The following is a 21,864-nucleotide window of genomic DNA, read 5'->3' on the forward strand; positions in this document are numbered from 1 at the left end:
TATCATAAAGAAACTCCTAAAAATTAGGCTTAGTTTCTTTAAAAATTCATTTGAAAATATCAAGAAACCACTGAAAATTAGGCTTCATTTCTTTGAAAATTCATTTGAAAACATCAAGAAACCCCTAAAATTCAGACTTAATTTCTTTGAAAATTCATTTGAAAACATCCAAAAACCCCTAAAAATTAGGCTTAGCTTCTTTAAAATTCATTTGAAAACATCAAGAAACCCCTGAAAATCAGACTTAGTTTCTTTGAAAGGTCATTTAAAAATCATCAAGAAACTTCTGAAAATCAGACTTAGTTCCTTTAAAAGCTCATTTGAAAATTGTCAAGAAACTTCTGAAAATCAAACTTAATTTCTAAAAAAACACATTAGATGGGTAACATGCCCCACTTCAAAAATGATTATTGTTATGTGTATTAAATTCCTCAATTCTTGAGGTTTTCCCACTATTAATGTAATTCCCTCTATTTGAGGCTTGAATTCTGACTTTTCCTTTTCTTTTTTCTTGAAAAATTTGCAAAGATATGATTTGATGCAATAAATGTGAAAGTAATATGTATCTACATGTAATTCATGACTCTATTATATGCAAAAATGTTAATTATTAATCCTCTTTTGGCTTCAAAGTGGAGATCTCGGTCCTCCTTCACTTGATCCCTGTTGTATGGAGTCTTCCTCAATGGCAACTTGTCAGTATAAGCTTGCATCTTCTGAAGAGTAATCTGATTATCTTGAGCAACCATGCCTTTTCTATCTTCTATCTTTGGTTTCTTCATTACAGTCTTAGAAGAAGTGCTCTCCTGCATTAAACATGCGGTCTTGATGCCTCTTTCTGGCTCTAATTCAATGGTTCTATTAGGCACGTTTCAAGGTAAACTCTTTGTGTCCTCATATTCTGCCCTTGGCATTCCAAACGGTGAGACTCATTCACCATGTTTGTTTGATTTGAATCTTGTTATCTCAGCGAGATCTGGTTTTGGTAATTCCCCAATGTGGGTACTTGTGGCTCTCTTCATGCCAAAGTATTAATCTCGGATGGTCTCACTCTGGTGTCACCAAACATAATTTTTATCGAATAACTTGAGGGATGATGCCACAATTAGATGAACATTTAAGAAGTGGTCAATTCTTCTAACAGAAATATCTTGAATCTTTGCTATGAACTGAGATATGTGCCCTTTTCGACTAAGGCGATCATTTGATTCTTGATGGATTACCGACCATGTCATAAAGAAGTGTTAGACCTTCTATCCTCCAGTCTTTATGATCTCTCAAACTATGTGAAATGTCTTTATTACTCTGACATTGTTTGTTCTTTTCTCTTATTGAGGCAGAATGAGCCTCACCAGCTTCAAGGGCCTTTTTCACTTGAGATTGTCCTGTTTGAAAATATTTTTCTCCTTTATTTTATTTTAGAAATATAAAATAATTTGTTGAATAAATTTAAAAAATGTTGTCATTTTTGTCAGGCTCACAATCAAAACAAATTGTAACACAATAGTTCATTGAATATTAAATAAATCAAATACTCTTTTAATACTTCAAAAATTATACACATTTGAAAAGTGTAAAGATTAATGTTGATATAAGGCTTAGGGTTCCTTGGGAAGGTAATGTGTTTCGTTAATTTGGGGAAGTAATGTGTTTCAGGTCAATTTGGGGAGGTAATATGTTCCGGGTTGGCTTCTTTGGTTGAAATCTTGCATCATTGATTCTGGTGTTTATTGATATAATGCAGTAGCCATTACACTTATCTTTCGGAAATGTTCATTGGTTCCAAGCCCTCGTGAGCAACTTTGGGTTGTGCAGTTCTTCATCATGAGATGTATAAGATTGTCTTTTGCGTAGTGGTTGACAATCTTCTTGTTCGAGCCGCCTTTTCAGGTTTTCAACTCAAATCCTCCTTTGGTTTCAAGACGTTATCTAAAATTTTACGTATTGAACTCTCCTTTTATTTTTTCCCCTATCATGTATTAAAAATTTTAGAAAACTACTTTTTGCAAAAAAAAATTAACCCTGAGGAGCGGAATGAAATCTGAAGATAGTCTCTCTACTTAGAAATTCATGTATGATTAGAAGGGACTTTTTAGGCACGTAATGTAGGCTAGGGCTCATGGTTATGAAAGAAAAGGATAAATAGGCCCAAATAAGTGTTTAAGGGTTATCGAACCAATGATCAATTTATTCTGCCATCTTCAATCTTGCTCTGCCTTATTTGGATATTTTATTTTCTTTTGGTGTTCTCTTATCTTCTGGTGAATTGATTCTAGATCTTTGAACCGCTCGTCTTGAAGTGTTGGATATGTCTATTTCTATTTTCTTCTTTTTTTTTTTTTTTTTTCTCTTTTTCTGTTTTCTCTTTCTTTCTTCTTTTTTCTCTTTTTTCTGTTTTTCTTTTTTTTTCTCTTTTTTTCTGTTTTTACTTTCCTTTTGTGTGTGTTTTTTCTATATCTCTTCCTTTTCTCTCTGTGTTGTTAACTCGATTTGATCTTCGAGTGCTTCGTATTTGGTCCACCTTATGATATCTTCTTATTTCTTCCTATGACTTGCCTCTCTAGCGAAATCTAGATTGATGATGTTCACTCATGCGAGTAGATGTCATTCATCTTTGCCCCCCAAGAGGGTGATCCTTGGTTAGGGTTGAATTAGAAGAAACAATATTACAGGCTCAAAAGGGGACAACAAGGGATATATATATATATATATATATATATATATATATATATATATATATATATATATATATATGTATGTATATATATATATATATATATATTATATATATGTATATATATATATATATATATATATATATATATATACATATATATATATATGTATATGTATATATACATATATATACATATATATATATATATATATATGTATATGTATATATATATATGTATATATGTATATATATACATATACATATTTTTTAAAAGATAAATGAAACAAATTCGTTCATCATCTCATACATGGAAGTCTTTGTAAAAGAGGTATCCCCAGAGGGACGAGTATTCAAGATTAATCTTATTTACATGAAAAGAATGTAATTAATGCATGATAGAATTATTTCAATGATTCCCTTTATTTTTTTCTTCTTACATTTGCCCCTGGTATGCCCCAATCATTTAATTTCTCGTGAAAAAACTTGATCTGTAACACTTCATCTTGTCTTTCTTTTTGCAGGAAAGGTCCTCGTTATGCCCTCCAAGGATTTATTGAGGTTATGAAATGAACGTTGGTTCTGTGTATAGGGAGGGAAATGCGTGACTTTAAAGTTGTAATTCTGAAAATGTAATTTTATGAAAAGGTTATTTTTGACTGGGAATGTAAAAATAAAGGTTTTGGTGCCTCGGGGGATAAGGGCATGACTTTATTGTTTCGAAGGGATGTGATGTCAAAACTCGGTCTTTTGGGAGTAAATGTGTGTTATTTCGGGTAAGGAACCCAACAACGGTTTTCGGCTTTGGATGGGGTGTGAAAGGTCTAATCTTGCCCCTTGTCAAAGATCTATAATTAATAAAGTAGTAAAAGAACCTTTAATTCATTCGATATTCAAAGAACTACAAGATTAAAACTTGATTTATTTCTCATAAGCTTAGAAAATGACGTAAGTAAAATGACGTAAGTTCAATTAACAAATATTTATTGAGAAATAAAGAAAGAAGAGAAACACTTTCAAATAGGACAATGTTAGTGCAATATGGTTTTATGGTGAATGGAATAACTTTTTCCTAGTCGGCACCAAAATATCTCATGACACATTAAAATTCAATACCCCTAGGTCGAACAAATTTCGGACCTTGCTCTTCGGTGTCTCACATATCTCAAAGATGTGCATCGAACTTCGAACGGCACTAACATCACATCTTTAGCTCTCAATTCTTTTCTAAGTACAAAGGGGTGACTTCAATTTACCTCAAAAGATTATGTGGGTTACTCCGATGATCTGTGATTAATGCACGTTGAGATGCATTGTATATCATGCAATGTACGATGTATAGATGCTAATGCAAATATGCTTATGCAAATGCAAAATGCAAAATGTAAATGCAACAAAGGAATTGATCCCCAAAGTAATTGTCATAAAATAACTTCCAACTAACACACAATGTCTCAATCCATCGAGGCAGATGGAAACTACAAATCACGTCATACAACTCAACTTCTTCAATTTTGATCGAACATGTAATAAAACAACCTTCTTTTATCCTTGGCTTGATGGAAAACTCCAACGCTTCGACTTATTTTCCATAAATGCATTTGTTGAGTGACTACATACGACTAACATCATCCACTGTCTCGTGTTTCTTGACGACTTCAAACATATTATTTCTTCTCGGCTAGTTATATCAACATCATCGCAGCACCCTCGAAAAGCTTGTTTTGTTGATCATTTGAGCTTCATGTATTTCAGTTTGATGTAGCTCTTCAGTTGTTTCCGGAGCACCATTTTGCATCATTGATGTGTTTTTGCATTTCTATTCTACCTCTTCTAGCGACATTATTGTATTAAAGCCTTCTATGTAACTATTAACTCGGGAATCCATACCTTCTATGACATGACATGTATGTAACATTTGTTAATTTCAAGGTAATTATCCTAGAACAACTTTCAAAGAACTCACAACGTCCCAGCATTTCAAAGAGGATAAAAAATATACCCCTTCGTGTGGCGTTATCATTTTAAAAGCCTTATAATTTTGATAATTACCTCGAGTATTAATATCATGTTTATGCATAAATAAAGCAACAGGACAAGGAAAAGATGTTAGAAAAAATAATAATCAAAGAGAGAAAACGTATGTTGGTGAAATATGAAAAGATTAAATTCAACTGGTAAATGAACCATAAAATACAGTGAATAAAACACATAGAGAAAATTAAAATCCTAACCGCATAATTTCTAGTTCACATGAATTTATTAAAAATATCTATCGAATAAATTAAAAGACGAAGGTTAGAGTTCATTTCTCCTTGGTGTACACTTATTTGGGTACATATGGATAGAGTTTTAACATGGTCTTAGATCGGGTGGGTTTCTACAGTTGACTATATGCAGAGTTTCGGTCCTAGGAGTAAAGGTACTCGAATTGTCCTTGTCGGTGCCCCCTTGGGTGAGCCAGACCCTCAATCCTTGCCCATTATAGGCTTAAGCGGATCGAGTTCAATTCGAGTGGGCACATTTTCTTATGCCTGACACGGAGAATAAATCCTCACGAAGACATAGGGTATATGAACCCCGGATGTTACTTGTTAGGTCTAACATGGAGAATAAATTCTCACAAAGACGTCGCTTTCACTCCCACTTAAAGGTTAAAGAGCTCGGGTATAGAGCTTATGTTATGCAATGCAAGTGTCGTGTGTGAGGAGAAATTCTCAAACCTTTGAAAAACAACCACACTAAAATCGAACTAAAGTGAAACCAAAATTTCTATATCTGAAATCAATCAAATACAAATATTAATATACAATGATAAAAAATAATAAAAGAATTGAAAGAAATCAAAAGAATTATAAATTAAATAAAATCAAATTCTCAATTTACAACTATAGAAACAATATATAATTGATTTAGGGCTTGATCCACTACGTCCCCGGCGGAGTCGCCAAGCTGTCGACACTGTTTTTCGTCCGGGCGGGGAAAAAACTTAGTACGACTTGGGAGGTTTTCTTTTGAAAAGATTTTGAAATGTTTTGGAGTCGTCATCGACCTTTTGGGTTAGGTAGGTCGAATACCTATAAATTTTCTTTTAAAAGAGTTTTTAAGAAAACACAATTTTAAAAGATAAATCAGTCTACGTTTAACCAGAAATTCATTCTTTTTTTAAAAAAAAATAAAAATAAAAAAGTGGGTTCGAGGATCGATTACGTGTGGGGAATGATAAGCACCCCCACAACACCCAAAATTGGTACCCGTCGATTATAAATTGTCTCTAATAGTGAAAATCTAAGAATTCGAATATAAATTTAAGTTACAATCCTATTATTCCAGATTCAACCATACAATTTAAATTTAATGAAAAATTCTAAGGAGAAATGAAAAATATTTTAATATTTCTAATCGAGGATAAAGTACTCCCTAAAATATTTTAGGACGAATATTTCTCTTTCCAACTAAAATAAAAAGAATATTATAACTTCTCCCAAGAATTCGAGATTAAACAAATTGATTTGACCAAAATAAGAAATTAAGGCAATTAACCCAAATTGTATTAATCATGCTAGATAATGATAGTTTAAACTAAAATGGTAAAAGTATAAACATAATTAAAATCAAAGGCCCAAAAATAATTATCACACAAATATAAGTGCTTTAAATAAATAAAATAAAATCATATCATAACAAAATGACCAAAATGCAAGATAGCAAAATAAAACATTCAATGTGATAAAAAATATGAAACATGCTTATATACTAATGCATACATATTAGGGACATGAGTGATAATTTACAAACCTGATGAATTAGAATGCAAATAAAATACAATCATAAATATTAAATAAGGACCAAATAGTAAGAACATCAAATTTTGGAGGTCTAATAATAAACATATAACAAGTCATGGCTAATATACAAATATCACATAACATGAGTATTAAAATAGACTAAAATTAAATTACAAACCATATTGTGCAAAAATTACAGGAGTGAAATTAAATTGATGAATAATATGGGACCAAAATATAATAAAACAAAAAATAGTAGCCAAATCAGAATAAAAAAGTGACTACAATGAGTAAATTGAAAATATCACATCAAAATCATAATAACATAAGAAACAAAATCCAAACAGTGACTAAAATGAATAAACATAAAAAATAATGACTAAATTTGAAAATTAATAAAATTAATATACATATTCGAAATAAATAACAAAGTCAATGACCAGAGTGCAAAAGAAGCTAAAATATGAGGAGCTTAAGGATGATTTTACCCTGATAATGACCAAAGCGTAAACACGCTGAAACTAGGAGGACCTGGTGTGTGATTTGACCCTAAAAGAGATAAACAAAATAGAAAACCCCTAGAAACCAGGGACCTGATACATGATTAACCCATTTTCCATACAACCAAAATATTACCCCCTCCATTTACGTGAACCAGGCAAAAGCTTTGCAAAGCTTCAACACTTCCCTTCGGCCGCCGCACGCCGACCCCCGCACGACGGAAACATGTCCGGTGACCGACCTAAACCCATCGATGTCCTTTATTATGACTTGAGAAAGCTCGACAAAAGGCTTAAAAGGCCGAAACTTCCCCTTCTTGCTTTACTGTCTGGCTGAGAAGCATCCCACCACAACTTTAGGACTCAACATCGGCCACCACGTCTAGGTGGTCACTCGAACTGACCACTGCTGATGAACCACCTCGAAAGCTTATTAAACAACCTAGAGCATCGGTTTAGGGGCAAACTCCTAAGAACCGAAACCAAAATAAAAAAAAGAAACTAAACTAAACGACCCCTACGCAAAAAAACACTACCGACTACCGGCCACCGACCGGCATTGCTTGACCAGATCGGTCCTTCTTGCCCACCGGCCACCTCTTGGCGGTGGTAACTCCCTATGCTACGAACGGATGCCAAGAAAGAAAGGAAAGAAAGCAAGAAAAAAATGGAGATAAAACTGGGGAAAAAGAAAGCAAAAAAAGGCATAAAAAATGTAAAAAAAAATCTTTTCAGTCCCCCAAATTTTCGAGGATAAGCTGATTGATTTTACAAGGATTGGTTGTGGTATTAATAATCCCAACTACTATAATTTAAATTATTTTTTTACATAATTATAGAACAAAAATAAAAGAAATAATAATAAAAAATGGTGTTTACAGATAATTACCTCGGGTATTAACAGCATGTTTATGAATAAATAAAGAAATAGGACAACGAAAAGATGTTAGCAAAAATAATAATCAAAGAGAGGAAATATATGTTAGTGAAATACGAAAAGATTAAATTCAACCGATAAATGAACCATAAAATACAATGAATAAAACACATAGAGGAAATTAAAAACCTAACCGCATAATTTTTAGTTCACGTACAATTATTCAAAAAAATCTATTGAATAAATTAAAAGAAGAAGGTTAGAGTTCATTTCTCCTTTGTGTACACTTATTTTGGTACATATAGACAGATTTTTAGCATGGTCTTAGATTGGGTGGGTTTCTATGTTTACTATATGCAAAGTTTTGGTTCTAGGAGTAAAAGTACTCGAATTATCCTTTTTGGTGCCCCTTTGGGCGAGCCAAACCCTCAATCCTCACCCATTATAGGCTTAAGCGGATTGAGTTTAATTCGAGAGGGCACATTTCCCTATGCTTGACACATAGAATAAATCCTCACGAAAATATTGGGCATATGAACCCTGAAAGCTACTTGTTAGGTCTAACACAAGGATAAATTCTCACGAAGACGTCACTTTCACTCACACTTAAAGAGAAAATAGCTCTAGTATAGAGATTATGTTATGCAATACAAGTGTCGTGCATGAGGAGAAATTCTCACATTTGATAAACAACCACACTAAATCGAGTTAAAATGAATATAAAATTTTAATATCCGAAAATCAATCAAATACAAATATTAATATAGAAGGATGTAAAATAAAATAATAAAAAATAAAAGAATTGAAAGAAATCAAAAGAATCATGAATTAAATAAAACGGAATTCTCAATATTCAACTATAGAGATAATATATAATCAATTTAGGGATTGATCCACTAAGTCTCAGGGGAGATGCCAAGTTGTCGGCACCATTTTTTGCCCAGGCAAAGAAAACCTTATTACGACTTGGAGGGTTTTCTTTGAAAATATTTTGAAATGCTTTAGAGTCGCCATTGACCTTTTGGGTTAGGTAGGTCGAATACCCAAAAACTGTCTTTTAAAAGAATTTTTAAGAAAACATCATTTTAAAAGATAAATCAATATACATGTAACCAGAAATTCATTCTTTTTTAAATAAAAAATGGGTTCATGGATCAATTACATATAGGGAATGATAAATACCCCACAACGCCCAAAATTAATATTCATTGATTATAAATTGTCTCTAATAGTGGACATCTAAGAATTCGAATATAAACTTTATTGAACAAAAAATTCTAAGGATAAATAGAAAATATCTAAATATTTCCAATTAAAGAGAAAATAATACCTAAAATACTTTAGGACAAATATTTTTCTTTCCAACTGAAATAAAATAATATAATAATTTCTCCCAAGAATTAGAGATTAAAATAATTTGATTCGACCAAAGAAAGAAATTAAGCCAATTTATACAAATTATATATGATTAGAAAAGATAAAGGATATTCAATTATTTAAAAATATCAAGACTTAATCTTTAATAAATTTAGGCAAATTATCTCGATAAGTTTAAATAAATGAATATTTTCTTTTACCTTCAAACATAATTAATTTTAAATGTAATCAACTTTTTTTTTATTTTTCTAGTAGGGTATTTAGTTATTTTAAAACATTGAAATAGGACATCTAATTACTTTAAGACAGTCATTTCTTAATATTTTAAAATAAATACTACATTTAATTCAATTATGTAATCGATTGACTTATGCTTATGAGGCTTTCAGGCGAAATAAAATGTCATGATTAAACACAAATGCCTAAATAAAATATATTTAAATTAAAATGGTAAATTAAAGCATTTAAAGAAAAATTATAAATATACATATGTACTAAAACAATTTAAGGTATTTTAACTTTATTTTACTTAATAAATCTACACATATATTATCTAAATATAATATTTAACATAGAACATAATATTTATTATAAATGTACTAAGATGTAAAATATAACATTCATATCCACAATGCAATACACGTAGTATTATATAAATATATATAATAAAGTAATATATAATAATGCACGTGAAATAATATATAATACATAAAACATACTTAATGGTACAATATAACAATATACATGTGGATTCATTTGTAACATAACGATAAAAATAAATATATAGTAAAATTGAGATCATAAATATAAATAAAACAAACATCAAGGCATATAACAAGAAAATCATATAATATGAGCACAAGAATCGTAATAAAACCATAAATATACAGGACTAAAATGAAATAAATAAAAACAGTGACCAAGTTTAAGGAAATAACAAAGAAAATAATGACTAAACGGTAACAAAATGAACCATAATATCAAATTCAGAAGACATAGCAAAATAAGATACTGGATGACCAAAACGCTAAAACAAGGGAAAGATATAAGGAGCTAAGGTTGATTTACTCACTAAAATTCGACCAAAACAATACATCTGCTAAAGACAAGGACCATACAGATATTTACCCATAAACTAATTATCAGAATACAAATAGAATTCTAAAGTTTAGGAACCTAGGGGTGATTATACCACGATTTGGTGACCTACATGTAAATCACTCTAAAGGTATGAGGAACTTAGCATGAGTTGCCCAAAAACTAAAATAAGAACCTATCTCCCCTTTCAAAATCCATTCTGCCCGATGGTTTCCCATAGCCCTCTCCTATGCTCTTCACTAACCATGTCGCCGTTCATCTTCCCCAAAGGTTCCCAACGCCGGCCGCCGCAAAACGGAGGCCACTCACACTCCTAACTCCAATCGAGTCAAGACCTAAGCCACCTAAACCCCCGATTTCCCTCTCCTCTTTCCCTTCTTCAACCTAGAGCCAAACAACGAATCACCACCTACGGTGGTTATTCGACCCTAAACCCCAACTGATTACCTCACCTCCTCTCCGACTACATGCTACCCCGATGAACCCAACGACAGCCAGGTAAATTCATTTCCTATATCTATTTATTTACTTTTTCTATCACTGGATTAGCATCGAACGAAATAAGAGAAAAAAAGTTAGAATACCTTCAAATATTGGGTTCTGATTTTTGGATGGGTGAAAAAGTTTTTTTTCTGTATTTTTATTGCCCAGTCCATTTACATTGTTTGTTGATTTTGGGTTATATACCCTTACAGAGGAAATAAAACTAAAAAAAGTATTATGTTGATTTTTCTCTGTTTGGTGGTGCCAGACTTTGAAGGAGAGGGCCACCATGCTTTCTGTCGGGAAAGTATTGGCATGAACAGGGAGTGGTGTGGCATGGTGGACGTGTTGGTGTGCAGGCGGCAGGGTGTGGCGTTGGCAGGAACTGGGTCTGGACCGGGTTAGGTTGAACATTGGGCCTGGACCAGGTTGTAATCTGGGTTCTAGGTTTTTGTTGGGTCTGTTGGCTTGATCGGTTTTGGTTTTTTGTAATGGGTATGTTGTGAGAAAAATGGTGATTACACATGTGATGTTCCGATTATTGCTACTCTTACGGAATGTTTTCGATTAGAACGTGACCTTTTTCAAGGGGATCCATTGTCGCCCTTCTATGTGAACGCAAAGATTATCAGTTTTCCTACATTATGAACAGCGGTGTAATCGTATTCGGGGAATTCATGCTAGTCGAAATGGTCTTCGGATCACCCACTTATTCATTCATGAGGGGTGACTCTTGCCTGGTTGGCATCTCATAATTAAGGGGCGTACATTGCAATTGACATTGAATACACCATATTTTCTTGCATCATGCCTCTTTCTTAGAATGAAGCAACTCACTATCGAGCACTCTAAAGATTAATGTCAATGGTTCTTGTATTATTGCTTCGGGGGCTGTAACAATTCGGGTCCTAGCTCGAGATTCCAAAGGGCTGGTAATTGTAGGCCATGCGCTACCTATGACCGACTTGCATGAATCGAACATCGTTGAGGCATGCACTATCATCCAAGGGATTCAGTTAGGATTCAAATTGGCTTGGCCTAGTGTTATTCTTGAGAGTGATGCTACTAATATCGTTGATCAGTTGGTTAACCGTCACCTCGATTTATTTCTGATAAGTTTTGTTAGGAAATAAACCAAGTACAAGTAATTTCCCTATAACCAGATTAGTGAGAATGCGAAATAAAAGCGGAAAAATAATACCAGAAATTTGATAACGGAGTTCAGCCAATTTGTGCTTACGTCTCCGGACTGCTGCAGATCTTTTACTAAGAGAAAATTTACAGGTGTTTACACAACACACTTGAGAGAGAACTAGAAGATTTTGGGATGATTTTGAAGCTAAATGAGCTAGGGTATTTATAGTTGAAACTTAGGACTAAACTTGTAATTAACCCTATAAAAAATACCCCTTAGCAGCCCCTTAGCAGCCCATGTTTTTTTTTTAATTAAGCAGCCGCCGGCTGCTAAATTTTCTTTGACCAACAATCTCCCACTTTGAAGACTGATTTCAATCTTTCTTCACACCTCGATCAATGCAGCAGCATTTCTGGTCTTTTATTCTAGCATGCCAACTGAAGCTGAACACAACTTCAGTTTTTATGTGGTCACCGTCTTTGTTAACATATCTGCCGGATTTTGAGCTCCACTGATCTTTTCAAGTTTCAAAATCCCATCTTCCAGAAGAGACCGGATAAAATGATATCGCAGTTGTATGTGCTTCGTCCTGGAATGAAAAGACGGATTCTTCGCTAGATGGATAGCACTTTGACTGTCGCAATACAAGACATTGTTTTCTTGTTTCTTGCCTAATTCTTCCAAGAAACTTTGGAGCCAGACCATCTCTTTGCTGGCTTCCGTAACAGCGACATATTCTGCTTCGGTTGTAGAGAGAGCAACTATCTTCTGTAGTTGAGAAACCCAACTCACTGCGGTTCCTCCTAGAGTATAGACATACCCTGTAGTGCTTCTTCTGATGTCAACATTTCCGGCTAAGTCAGCATCTACATAGCCTGTCAGTATCGTATCTCCACCTTTGAAACAAAGTGCTTTGTTTGTGGTACCTCGCAGATATCTGAGGATCCATTTGACTGCTTCCCAGTGTATTTTGCCTGGATTATTCATGTACCTGCTAACAGCTCCCACTGCTTGAGCAATATCTGGTTTGGTACAAACCATGGCATACATCAGACTTCCAATTGCTGAGGCATACGACACCTTCACCTTGTGTGCACGTTCTTCCTCCGTCTTTGGTGACTGTTCTTTGGAGAGTCTGAAATGAACACCTAAAGGTGTACTTACTGGTTTAGCATCTTGCATGTTGAACCTGGAGAGTACTTTGTTGATGTACTCAGCCTGTGATAACATCAAAGTCCCCGACTTTGTGTCTCTCTTGATCCTCATCCCAAGAATCTGCTTTGCAGCGCCCAGATCCTTCATAGCAAACTGCTTCGACAATTTTTGCTTTAAGTGTATAATCTCTTGCATGTCTGAGCCTGCAACGAGCATGTCATCAACGTACAATAATAAAATAATGAAGCTGTTGTCGAACCTCTTGATGTAGCAACAATGATCTGCTTGGCATCTGGTAAAATCACTGCTACCCATGAAACTATCGAACTTCTTGTACCACTGTCTAGGAGCTTGTTTTAAACCATACAAGCTCTTCTTCAACCTGCATACCAGGTTTTTCTTGCCTGCCTCTATGAAGCCTTCTGGCTGCCTCATATAGATTTCTTCCTCCAAATCACCATGAAGGAAAGCTGTCTTTACATCTAACTGCTCAAGGTGTAAATTTTCTGCAGCTACAATTTTCAACACCAGTCTGATTGTAGACAGTTTCACGACTGGAGAGAAAATTTCATTGTAATCAATACCTTCTTTTTACTGAAAGCCTTTGACAACCAATCTTGCTTTGTAGCGTTTGCTCCCATCGTGCTCTTCTTTGATCCTATAAATCCACTTGTTGTGGAGCGCTCTCTTGCCTTGTGGTAATTCAGCTAATTCCCACGTCTGATTTGACATAAGCGAGTCCATCTCATCTTTCATGGAAGACTCCCACTTGACTGAATCCTCCACTTGCATTGCTTCATCATAACACTCTGGTTCACCATTGTCAGTCAGCAACAAGTAGTGTAAAGAAGGCGAATACCGTTGGGTTGGTTTAGGAATTCTGGAGAAGCGTCTCAGTTCTGGTATGCCTGGTTCTTCCTCTTGAACTGCTTCAGGACTGATCTGAACATCATTTCCAGAAATCTCCTCGAACTCAGCAAATTCCTTTGTTTCAACCTCGGTATTACTTGATTATGCGGTTGACCTGTCTTTGTACATCACATTTTCATTGAAAATGAAATCTCTGCTTTTGATGATATTTCGATTTTCGTAGTCCCAAAACCGGTAACCGAACTCATCACCGCCATAACCAACAAAGGCACATTTGTTGGACTTAGCATCAAGTTTACTTCTTTCAGCAGAGTCTATGTGTACATAAGAAATACAACCAAACACTCTTAAGTGTGAAAGGTTTATTTCTTTCTTGCTCCAAGCTTCCTCTGGTATTCCGCCATCCAAAGGAACAGAGGGCCCACGGTTGATCAGGTAAGCTGCAGTGTTGATAGCTTCAGCCCATATAAATTTGGGCAATCCGGCATGTATCCTCATGCTTCTAGCACGTTCATTCAGAGTTCTGTTCATGCGCTCTGCTACGCCATTCTGCTGCGGTGTTATGGGAACTGTTTTCTCCATCTTAATCCCATTGTTTGCGCAGAAATCTCTGAATCTACTGTCTCTATACTCTCCTCCATTGTCAGACCTCGACCTCTTGACTTTCAAACCAGTCTCATTTTCCACCATGGCCTTCCATTTTCTGAAGGTATCAAAGACTTCTGATTTCTTCTTCAGAAAATAAACCCACACCTTCCTTGTTGAATCATCGATGAAGGTGATATAATATAGTGAGCCTGCAAGAGATGGAACTGGGGATGGTCCCCATACATCAGTATGAATCAATTCTAACCTTTCTGCCTTGGGTGCCTTGCCAATCTTTGCAAAACTGACTTTCTTTTGTTTGCCAAAGATGCAATCCTCGCATAGTCCGACATCCACATTCTTTAGATCCGGCAGCTTCCCTTTTGACAGAAGTATCTTCATTCCTTTCTCGCTCATATGGCCAAGCCTTTGGTGCCATAGGTTTGATTTTCCATCAGCATCTGTTACTGCAATGATATTCTCTAAATTTGAGGTTACATAGAGAGTACCAGTCTTCTTACCATGAGCAATGACGAGTGCTCCTTTGATAATCTTTCATTCACAACCTGAAAAGGTTGTACTATATCCTTCTTCATCAAGCTGTCCAACAGAAATCAGATTTCTTTTGAGGCCAGGAATATATCTCACTCCTGTCAGTTTCCAGGTGGTCTGGTTTGGCAGCTTTAGTCGGATATCTCCTTTTCCGACGATCTTCAAGGTTTCATCATCAGCAAGATGAACCTTCCCAAAATCACCACTGATATAGTTCTCCATGATTTCTTGGCATGGAGTGGAGTGGAAAGATGCCCCTGAATCCAAGATCCATGATTCAATCGGACTGTTGACGCTTAGAATCATGGCATCACCTGTCTCCTCTGTCACGTTGGCAGATTCCTGTGCACCGGTATCTTTCTTCAGTGCTCGGTAATCTCTTTTAAAATGACCTTTCTTGCCACAATTATAACAGGTAAATCTTTCTTTCCCGTTCTGGATTTTTCCCGTCTGGATTTGGATCTGCCACGATTTGAATTTCTTTCTGAAGTTCTCCCTCTAGACTCCGTGTGCAAGGCTGAGGAGGTTGATGCTTCACCCGATTCTCTCCGTCGAATTTCTTCGCTCAGTACCAGATCCCGAACATCGTCGAATTTCAATTTACTATTTCCCGACGAGCTGCTAACTGCTGTAACAGTAGCATTCCAACTGTCTGGTAGAGATGATAAGAGAATTAAAGCTCGAACTTCATCATCGAATTCAATTTCCACAGAACTCAACTGGGTTGTGATTGTGTTGAGTTCATTCAGGTGTTGAGCCACTGATGCCCCTTCCGTCATCCGCAAATTGAATAATCGCCTCATCAAGTGAACTTTGTTTGAGGCCGATGGCTTCTCATACATACTGAGAGAGCTGCCATAAGACCTGCCGTGGTCTTTTCCTTTGCTATGTTGAAAGCAACATTTCGGGACAACGTCAGTCGGATAACTCGAGGCTTGTCTGTCGAGAAGAGCCCAGTCTTCATTCTTCATGCCCTCTGGTTGCTTTCCTGAAAGAGGTTGATATAGATTTTTCTGGTACAGAAAATCTTCAATCTGCATCTTCCAAAAGCCAAAGTCCGTACCATCGAACTTTTCAATTTTCACCTTCCCTTCGTCTGCAGCCATCGCTCCCACTCGAATCTGACTTCGTTTGGATCGTTTCTGACAATTTCTGCGAACCGCCGTGTATTAGAACACCTCCGTCGACAAACTCGTATCGCCGACCGAATTTCACTATTCACGAAATTCACTATTCATGTGAATAGTAATGAATAGTAATCTCGCAGAAAATTGACAAAATTCACAACCAAAAGCTCTGATTACCAGTTGTTAGGAAATAAACCAAGTACAAGTAATTTCCCTATAACCAGATTAGTGAGAATGCGAAATAAAAGCGGAAAAATAATACCCGAAATTTGATAACGGAGTTCAGCCAATTTGTGCTTACGTCTCCGGACTGCTGCATATCTTTTACTAAGAGAAAATTTACAGGTGTTTACACAACACACTTGAGAGAGAACTAGAAGATTTTGGGATGATTTTGAAGCTAAATGAGTTAGGGTATTTATAGTTGAAACTTAGGACTAAACTTATAATTAACCCTATAAAAATACCCCTTAGCAGCCCCTTAGCAGCCCATGTTTTTTTTTTTTTAATTAAGCAGCCGCCGGCTGCTAAATTTTCTTTGACCAACAAGCTTTCATCTCAATGAATCACAACGGTTGTTGAGTAAAATCTCCCACATTTAAATTTATTATGTTCAACGAATTGTAAATACTGTTGCGTAGAACCTTGCTCATTGGACTGCTACTAATCATTCACCGATTTTTTTTTCTTCCGATTGTCCTGAATGTATATCAAATATTATTCTTCTATACATGACATTATTGACCATATAAGTTCTTAGTAAAAAATTATTACCAGCTTTTACTATTTTTAATAATCTTTTCTTTTGGTTTTGTTGCACAATATTTCACTGAAATTATTGCTTTTGTTTAAGGTCAATTTTTAATTGTTTATGAACCCATTTAAAATATTCTAAAGTTTAATACTATGATAAATTATTACTTACTAAATATTTTTATATAAACATTATTGCTTTCAGGTCAATGTTTTAAAGATCAACGTCCTCGATGAATTTCCTCAATTCATGATTTCCCCATCGTCGTCGTCAATAACATTTTGGAGATTAAGAGAGTACACAACATCTTCCCTAGTCCATCCCGCACGTAATAACACAATGGACAAGACCCTCACGTGCCACTCCGCATCCTCGTTGTCCATCACAAATCGAGTCCCTCGGTCGTTAAGATCAAGGTCGTCGTCGATCATCATCATCATATCTCTCACCTCCTCCTCCGTCCACCCACCCTTCCTCAATCTCCAAAACCCTTCCTCCAAACATGCCCCTAACCTCGAATTCCTCTCCTCCACGTCACTCCGATTCCACCACCCCCGGTGATCCCACGCGCCACCACTACCCTCCTCCCCCTCTCCGCCACCTCTGTCCAAAATGCAATCCTCCGTGCTGAGGTAGCCGCCCAAGCCGGAAGGTCAACGCTATTAGCTTCATCGCCTCTTCCCCATACTTGATGAAAAAACCTAGTAATATCATTACTCATGATTCTAACTTGCTCGCCATCGACGTAGAAAACAGGGTTTCCTTGCACGTTCGGCTTGGAAGGGATATAGCAGTTTCTGTACACAGGAACAAGAGGAGGCGCTTTTCGCAAGAACTTGTTAACCAGAGCTATGGCTTCATCGGAGTTTGAAGGGTTAGGCCCCCATGAGTCGGACCAGAAGTTGTGGAACCTAATGTTGTTTGACAGAGACAATAAAGGGAGGTTGAGGAGAATGTTGAGTTGGTGAGGAGAAGACGATCGCCAGTTGGGGAAAGAAGGCTGGACGGGGAGGCCCTGTTGGAGGAGAGAGCGAAGGTCAGGGGGAAAAGTGAAGTTGAAAGTTTGATTCAATGGAGGAGAATTCTTGGTCAGTTAAGCCTGGGAAGATTGGGATTTGGAGGGATTTAAGATGGACGATAATGGTTTTGGAATATGCAGCAAAAGAGAAGCAACCAAGCTTTGATTTTGAAGATTATCGTTTGGTTGTTGCTGTTGCCGCCATTTCAATATAAGCATAAGAAATTGTGAGGGTTATCTTTCCTTCTTCTGGTGCATTCGTGCAAGCCTCATTGACATGGTAATGTAATTTTACCCTAATGCATATATATAGGTTAGTATTAACACAATGTAAAACTCTTTAGTTTTATATATGTTTAGGACCATTAAATAAGTAAAAATATATGGCTAAGATTGACACTTTGTTTTTCTTTTCCAATGAATATATTTTCATTTCTTACTGTTAATCTTAACCATATATTTTTACTCATTCAACGGTCCCAAATCTATGTAAAACTAAAGTGTTTTACATTGTGTAACAGGATCATATCTCTTATATATATATATAACCTTCGTCACCCTACTATGGCAATTGTGTTTTCTTAGTTAGATATTATCGGGATACATACATTATTTTATACAAGAGGATAAATTTATAAAATTTTAGGAACGAAAACAAATTATTAATAAAAAATAAACATAAAAAATCTAAAATATTAGAGAATTTGAAAACTTCAGGGGCCACTACCCTCACCCGCCCATTCTATCCATCTATCCTAATCCTATCTAGAGGGGAGGAGAAGGGCGGACTATCTAGAACCCATGACCTAAGATATAAGGGAACAAAGATAAACAAATTAATCAACTGATCAAATATATTTGCTCGGATATTATTATATTTATTAAATTAGGGAGAAGCAAAAATAATTAATAAGACAAAAAGGCATTAATTTCATGATAAAGACAATGCTTTTAATACTATGAACATGAACTTATTAAAACAATGGTCGATTAAAAGATAAATGATGTAAAACATTGATATATCCAAAATCAAGATATTGCAAGAATATACTTAATTATAAGACAATGAAATGGAAACCAGATTTTCCAAGATAACATACCTGTCGAAATGATTTTTATCGGTGCGGGGCGATATTTTGCAAACCGCGTCATTTTTAATTATTGATCTCTGATTGATTTTTTAATTAAAAATAATATGATTTTAGAAAACCTCTCGTTTCGAAAATTTTGGGATTCCTTTTTAAAATAAAATGTATAGTTCGAGGAGTCGTCACCAATCTTTGATTAGGGTGTGATTGGACACCCAAAAACGTTGTCATTTTAAATAAAAATTAATTTTAATTAAAATAAAAATAATGATTTTAGAAAACCTCTCGTTTCGAAAATTTTGGGATTCCTTTTTAAAATAAAATGTATAGTTCGAGGAGTCGTCACCAATCTTTGATTAGGGTGTGATTGGACACCCAAAAACGTTGTCATTTTAAATAAAAATTAATTTTAATTAAAACAACAAATTAAGGTATGCGTTATCAAAATCCAAGTTCGGGAGTCGGTTACGCGTGGAGAATGATTAGCACCCCCACATCGCCCTAAATCGATACCTAATCGATTAATAAATGTATTTGTAACGAATTTCACAAGTTCGAGTTTAATTTAATTTATGATCCCTTAAAATAACAAAAATGCTAATTTCGTTTGTATCATTCAAAAGCAACGAAATAAGTTAAATTAAAATTATCAAGCCATTAGAAAGATAAAGAATATTCGATTATTTAAATATATTGAGACCAGATCTTTAGGTCAGTTCTAACGACCTTTTCTCAACAAATTTAAATAGCAGAACATTTCTTTTTCTTTCACTCCCAAATTTTAAAGTGAATAATCAACTTTTTGGTGACAATGACGGGATACACTTGTAATTTAAAACTGTTGAGAACAACTTTCCTGTAAGTTAAGAAAAGCTATCCCGACAGTTTTAAATTAAAAGGGTATTACCCTTAATCCGATTATGTGATCAAGTTGAGTCATACATATGAGATTAACATGCAAAAAACGCTACACCTAAATATATATGTACTAACGACATGCTCGAAATAATATGTACATGCATACATTCAAAATAAACCTAAATTAGCTCTACAAACATGCATGGAATATTAAACAAGTGGCTAAGATATGGAGAAAATAAACAGTGAGCTCTTTTCATAAAATGTCATTTCCAAGTGTTGCAAACATAATATAACCAAAATGCTACAAAGGACCCAAAAGAAACATGCAAAATATTGATAGTCAAATGTCTCAAATAACAAAATTAAATATATTACAAATTGGAGATGAAACCAAATGCACATAAAATATGGGAGCAAAATTAGAAAGATCAAAACGTCGATTTAAGGACTAAAATGAAAAATGCAAAACACGAAGATCAAATGTTTGAAACAACAAAGATTCAACTACAACAATACTTAGGACTAAAATTAAACATACTTAAAATAAAGAAACTAAATTAAAAACATAGAAACATACGAATTAAGGACCAAAATGCATGACATTGAACATTTGAATGGCTTAAGTGGTACATAACCACGCGTAAAATAGAAACCCTATATCCATTAAACGACATCGTTTTATTAGTCTTATATACATATAATTCTAGGATTGAAAATAACCCTAAATTCAATTATAACATCTCCAGCCGCAACTCTTCTTCTTTCACTCTCTTTCGACGCAAACAGCCCCGACAAGAGCTTCCAAAGGTTCCACGACTTCAACCGGCTACCGCAAGCCGGTGGCAAAAACCCACCTCACAGAAAGACCAAAACCTACAACAACCAAGACAACCACACAAAACCGAGCCTTCAAACTCAAAACCCCGGACACCGACGACGGTCGAGCAAGCCAAACGACCTCCAACAGTCCCTCAACTCTCCGATCTACTTCTAGTCCCCGAATCGAGGCTTGGCCACCATCCCGATGGCCTTTCTTAACTCAACCGAGGGCACTTGACAAAAGAAAAACCTAAGCTAACCCACATAACTGAGACCCTCGGGTTCTACTCCTCTCACTTCCCACTCCCACAGCGAACCAAGACGAGACTCCTATCTCTAAGGTAAGCATTTCCCTTCCACTCCTACTATTTCATATTCATTTTGGTTCACAATAGAAAGAAAAAAACGAAAATGGTTTTTGGTTTTTTGGTAGAAGCCAAATATAGGAAATACCTTTGAGAATATTTGAAAATATGGCGTTGCTCTTCGTTTTGGTATCTCAGATTGTTTTATTAATTCAAAGAAATGAAGGGAAGAACTCCTCTGTTTACACATTGTTTCTTGTTTTCCCCGTTTACAGTTTGCTCTCCCCTAATTCCCTTTACAATCGTTGATAATCATTCCCCATCTAAAACTATTTTAGCCTCTTCTCTTTCACTGACCGAGAACCCCCCCGAATGGTTGCTGATGGTTGATTCTTTTGCTTGCTTACTATTGGTGAACCCCTTTACTGTGTATTCTACTTTTGATAATCGTTGGTCTTCTCCCTTTTCTTCTTGGTTGATATCTCTTTTATTGCTGATATATTTCATGTCTTCTTGCTTCTCGTGTTCCAGGGTATGGACAGATCGATTAGAAATGGTGAAGGCACGGGCACAGGTTAGGAATGGTGAGCCCTGGTCTGCTCGAACGTGGTGCTTGGCAGGGCGTGGGGAGTGTTATCAGGCATACTGCTCGATTATGATGCTTCAAGCGGGAGGCAGTGGAGTATGGGCAGCTGCAATGCTGCTCGATCAGTGTGCTTGCACGCACGAGCTGCTGCTCGGTTGGGGAATTTGTGGGTGTTGTCGGGTTTAATGCTTTGGGCTCGGGCTGTAATTATT

The 21,864-nt window shown here is 35.5% G+C and overlaps 1 protein-coding gene across 1 annotated transcript; it reads right to left on the reverse strand.

Annotated features, from left to right (window-relative positions):
* Positions 1 to 17,217: 17,217 nt before the first annotated feature.
* On the reverse strand, positions 17,218 to 21,573 carry LOC120166924. Its single transcript, XM_039176085.1, has 3 exons — positions 21,424 to 21,573; positions 17,677 to 17,990; positions 17,218 to 17,602 (listed from the first exon to the last, which is right to left on the reverse strand). Exons 1-3 carry the CDS (start codon positions 21,571 to 21,573, stop codon positions 17,218 to 17,220), a joined length of 849 nt encoding a protein of 282 aa, XP_039032016.1.
* Positions 21,574 to 21,864: the final 291 nt, after the last annotated feature.

Source organism: Hibiscus syriacus, unplaced genomic scaffold (genome assembly GCF_006381635.1).
Source record: "Hibiscus syriacus cultivar Baekdansim isolate YM2019G1 unplaced genomic scaffold, ASM638163v2 tig00111650_pilon, whole genome shotgun sequence".
NCBI lineage: Eukaryota > Viridiplantae > Streptophyta > Magnoliopsida > Malvales > Malvaceae > Hibiscus > Hibiscus syriacus.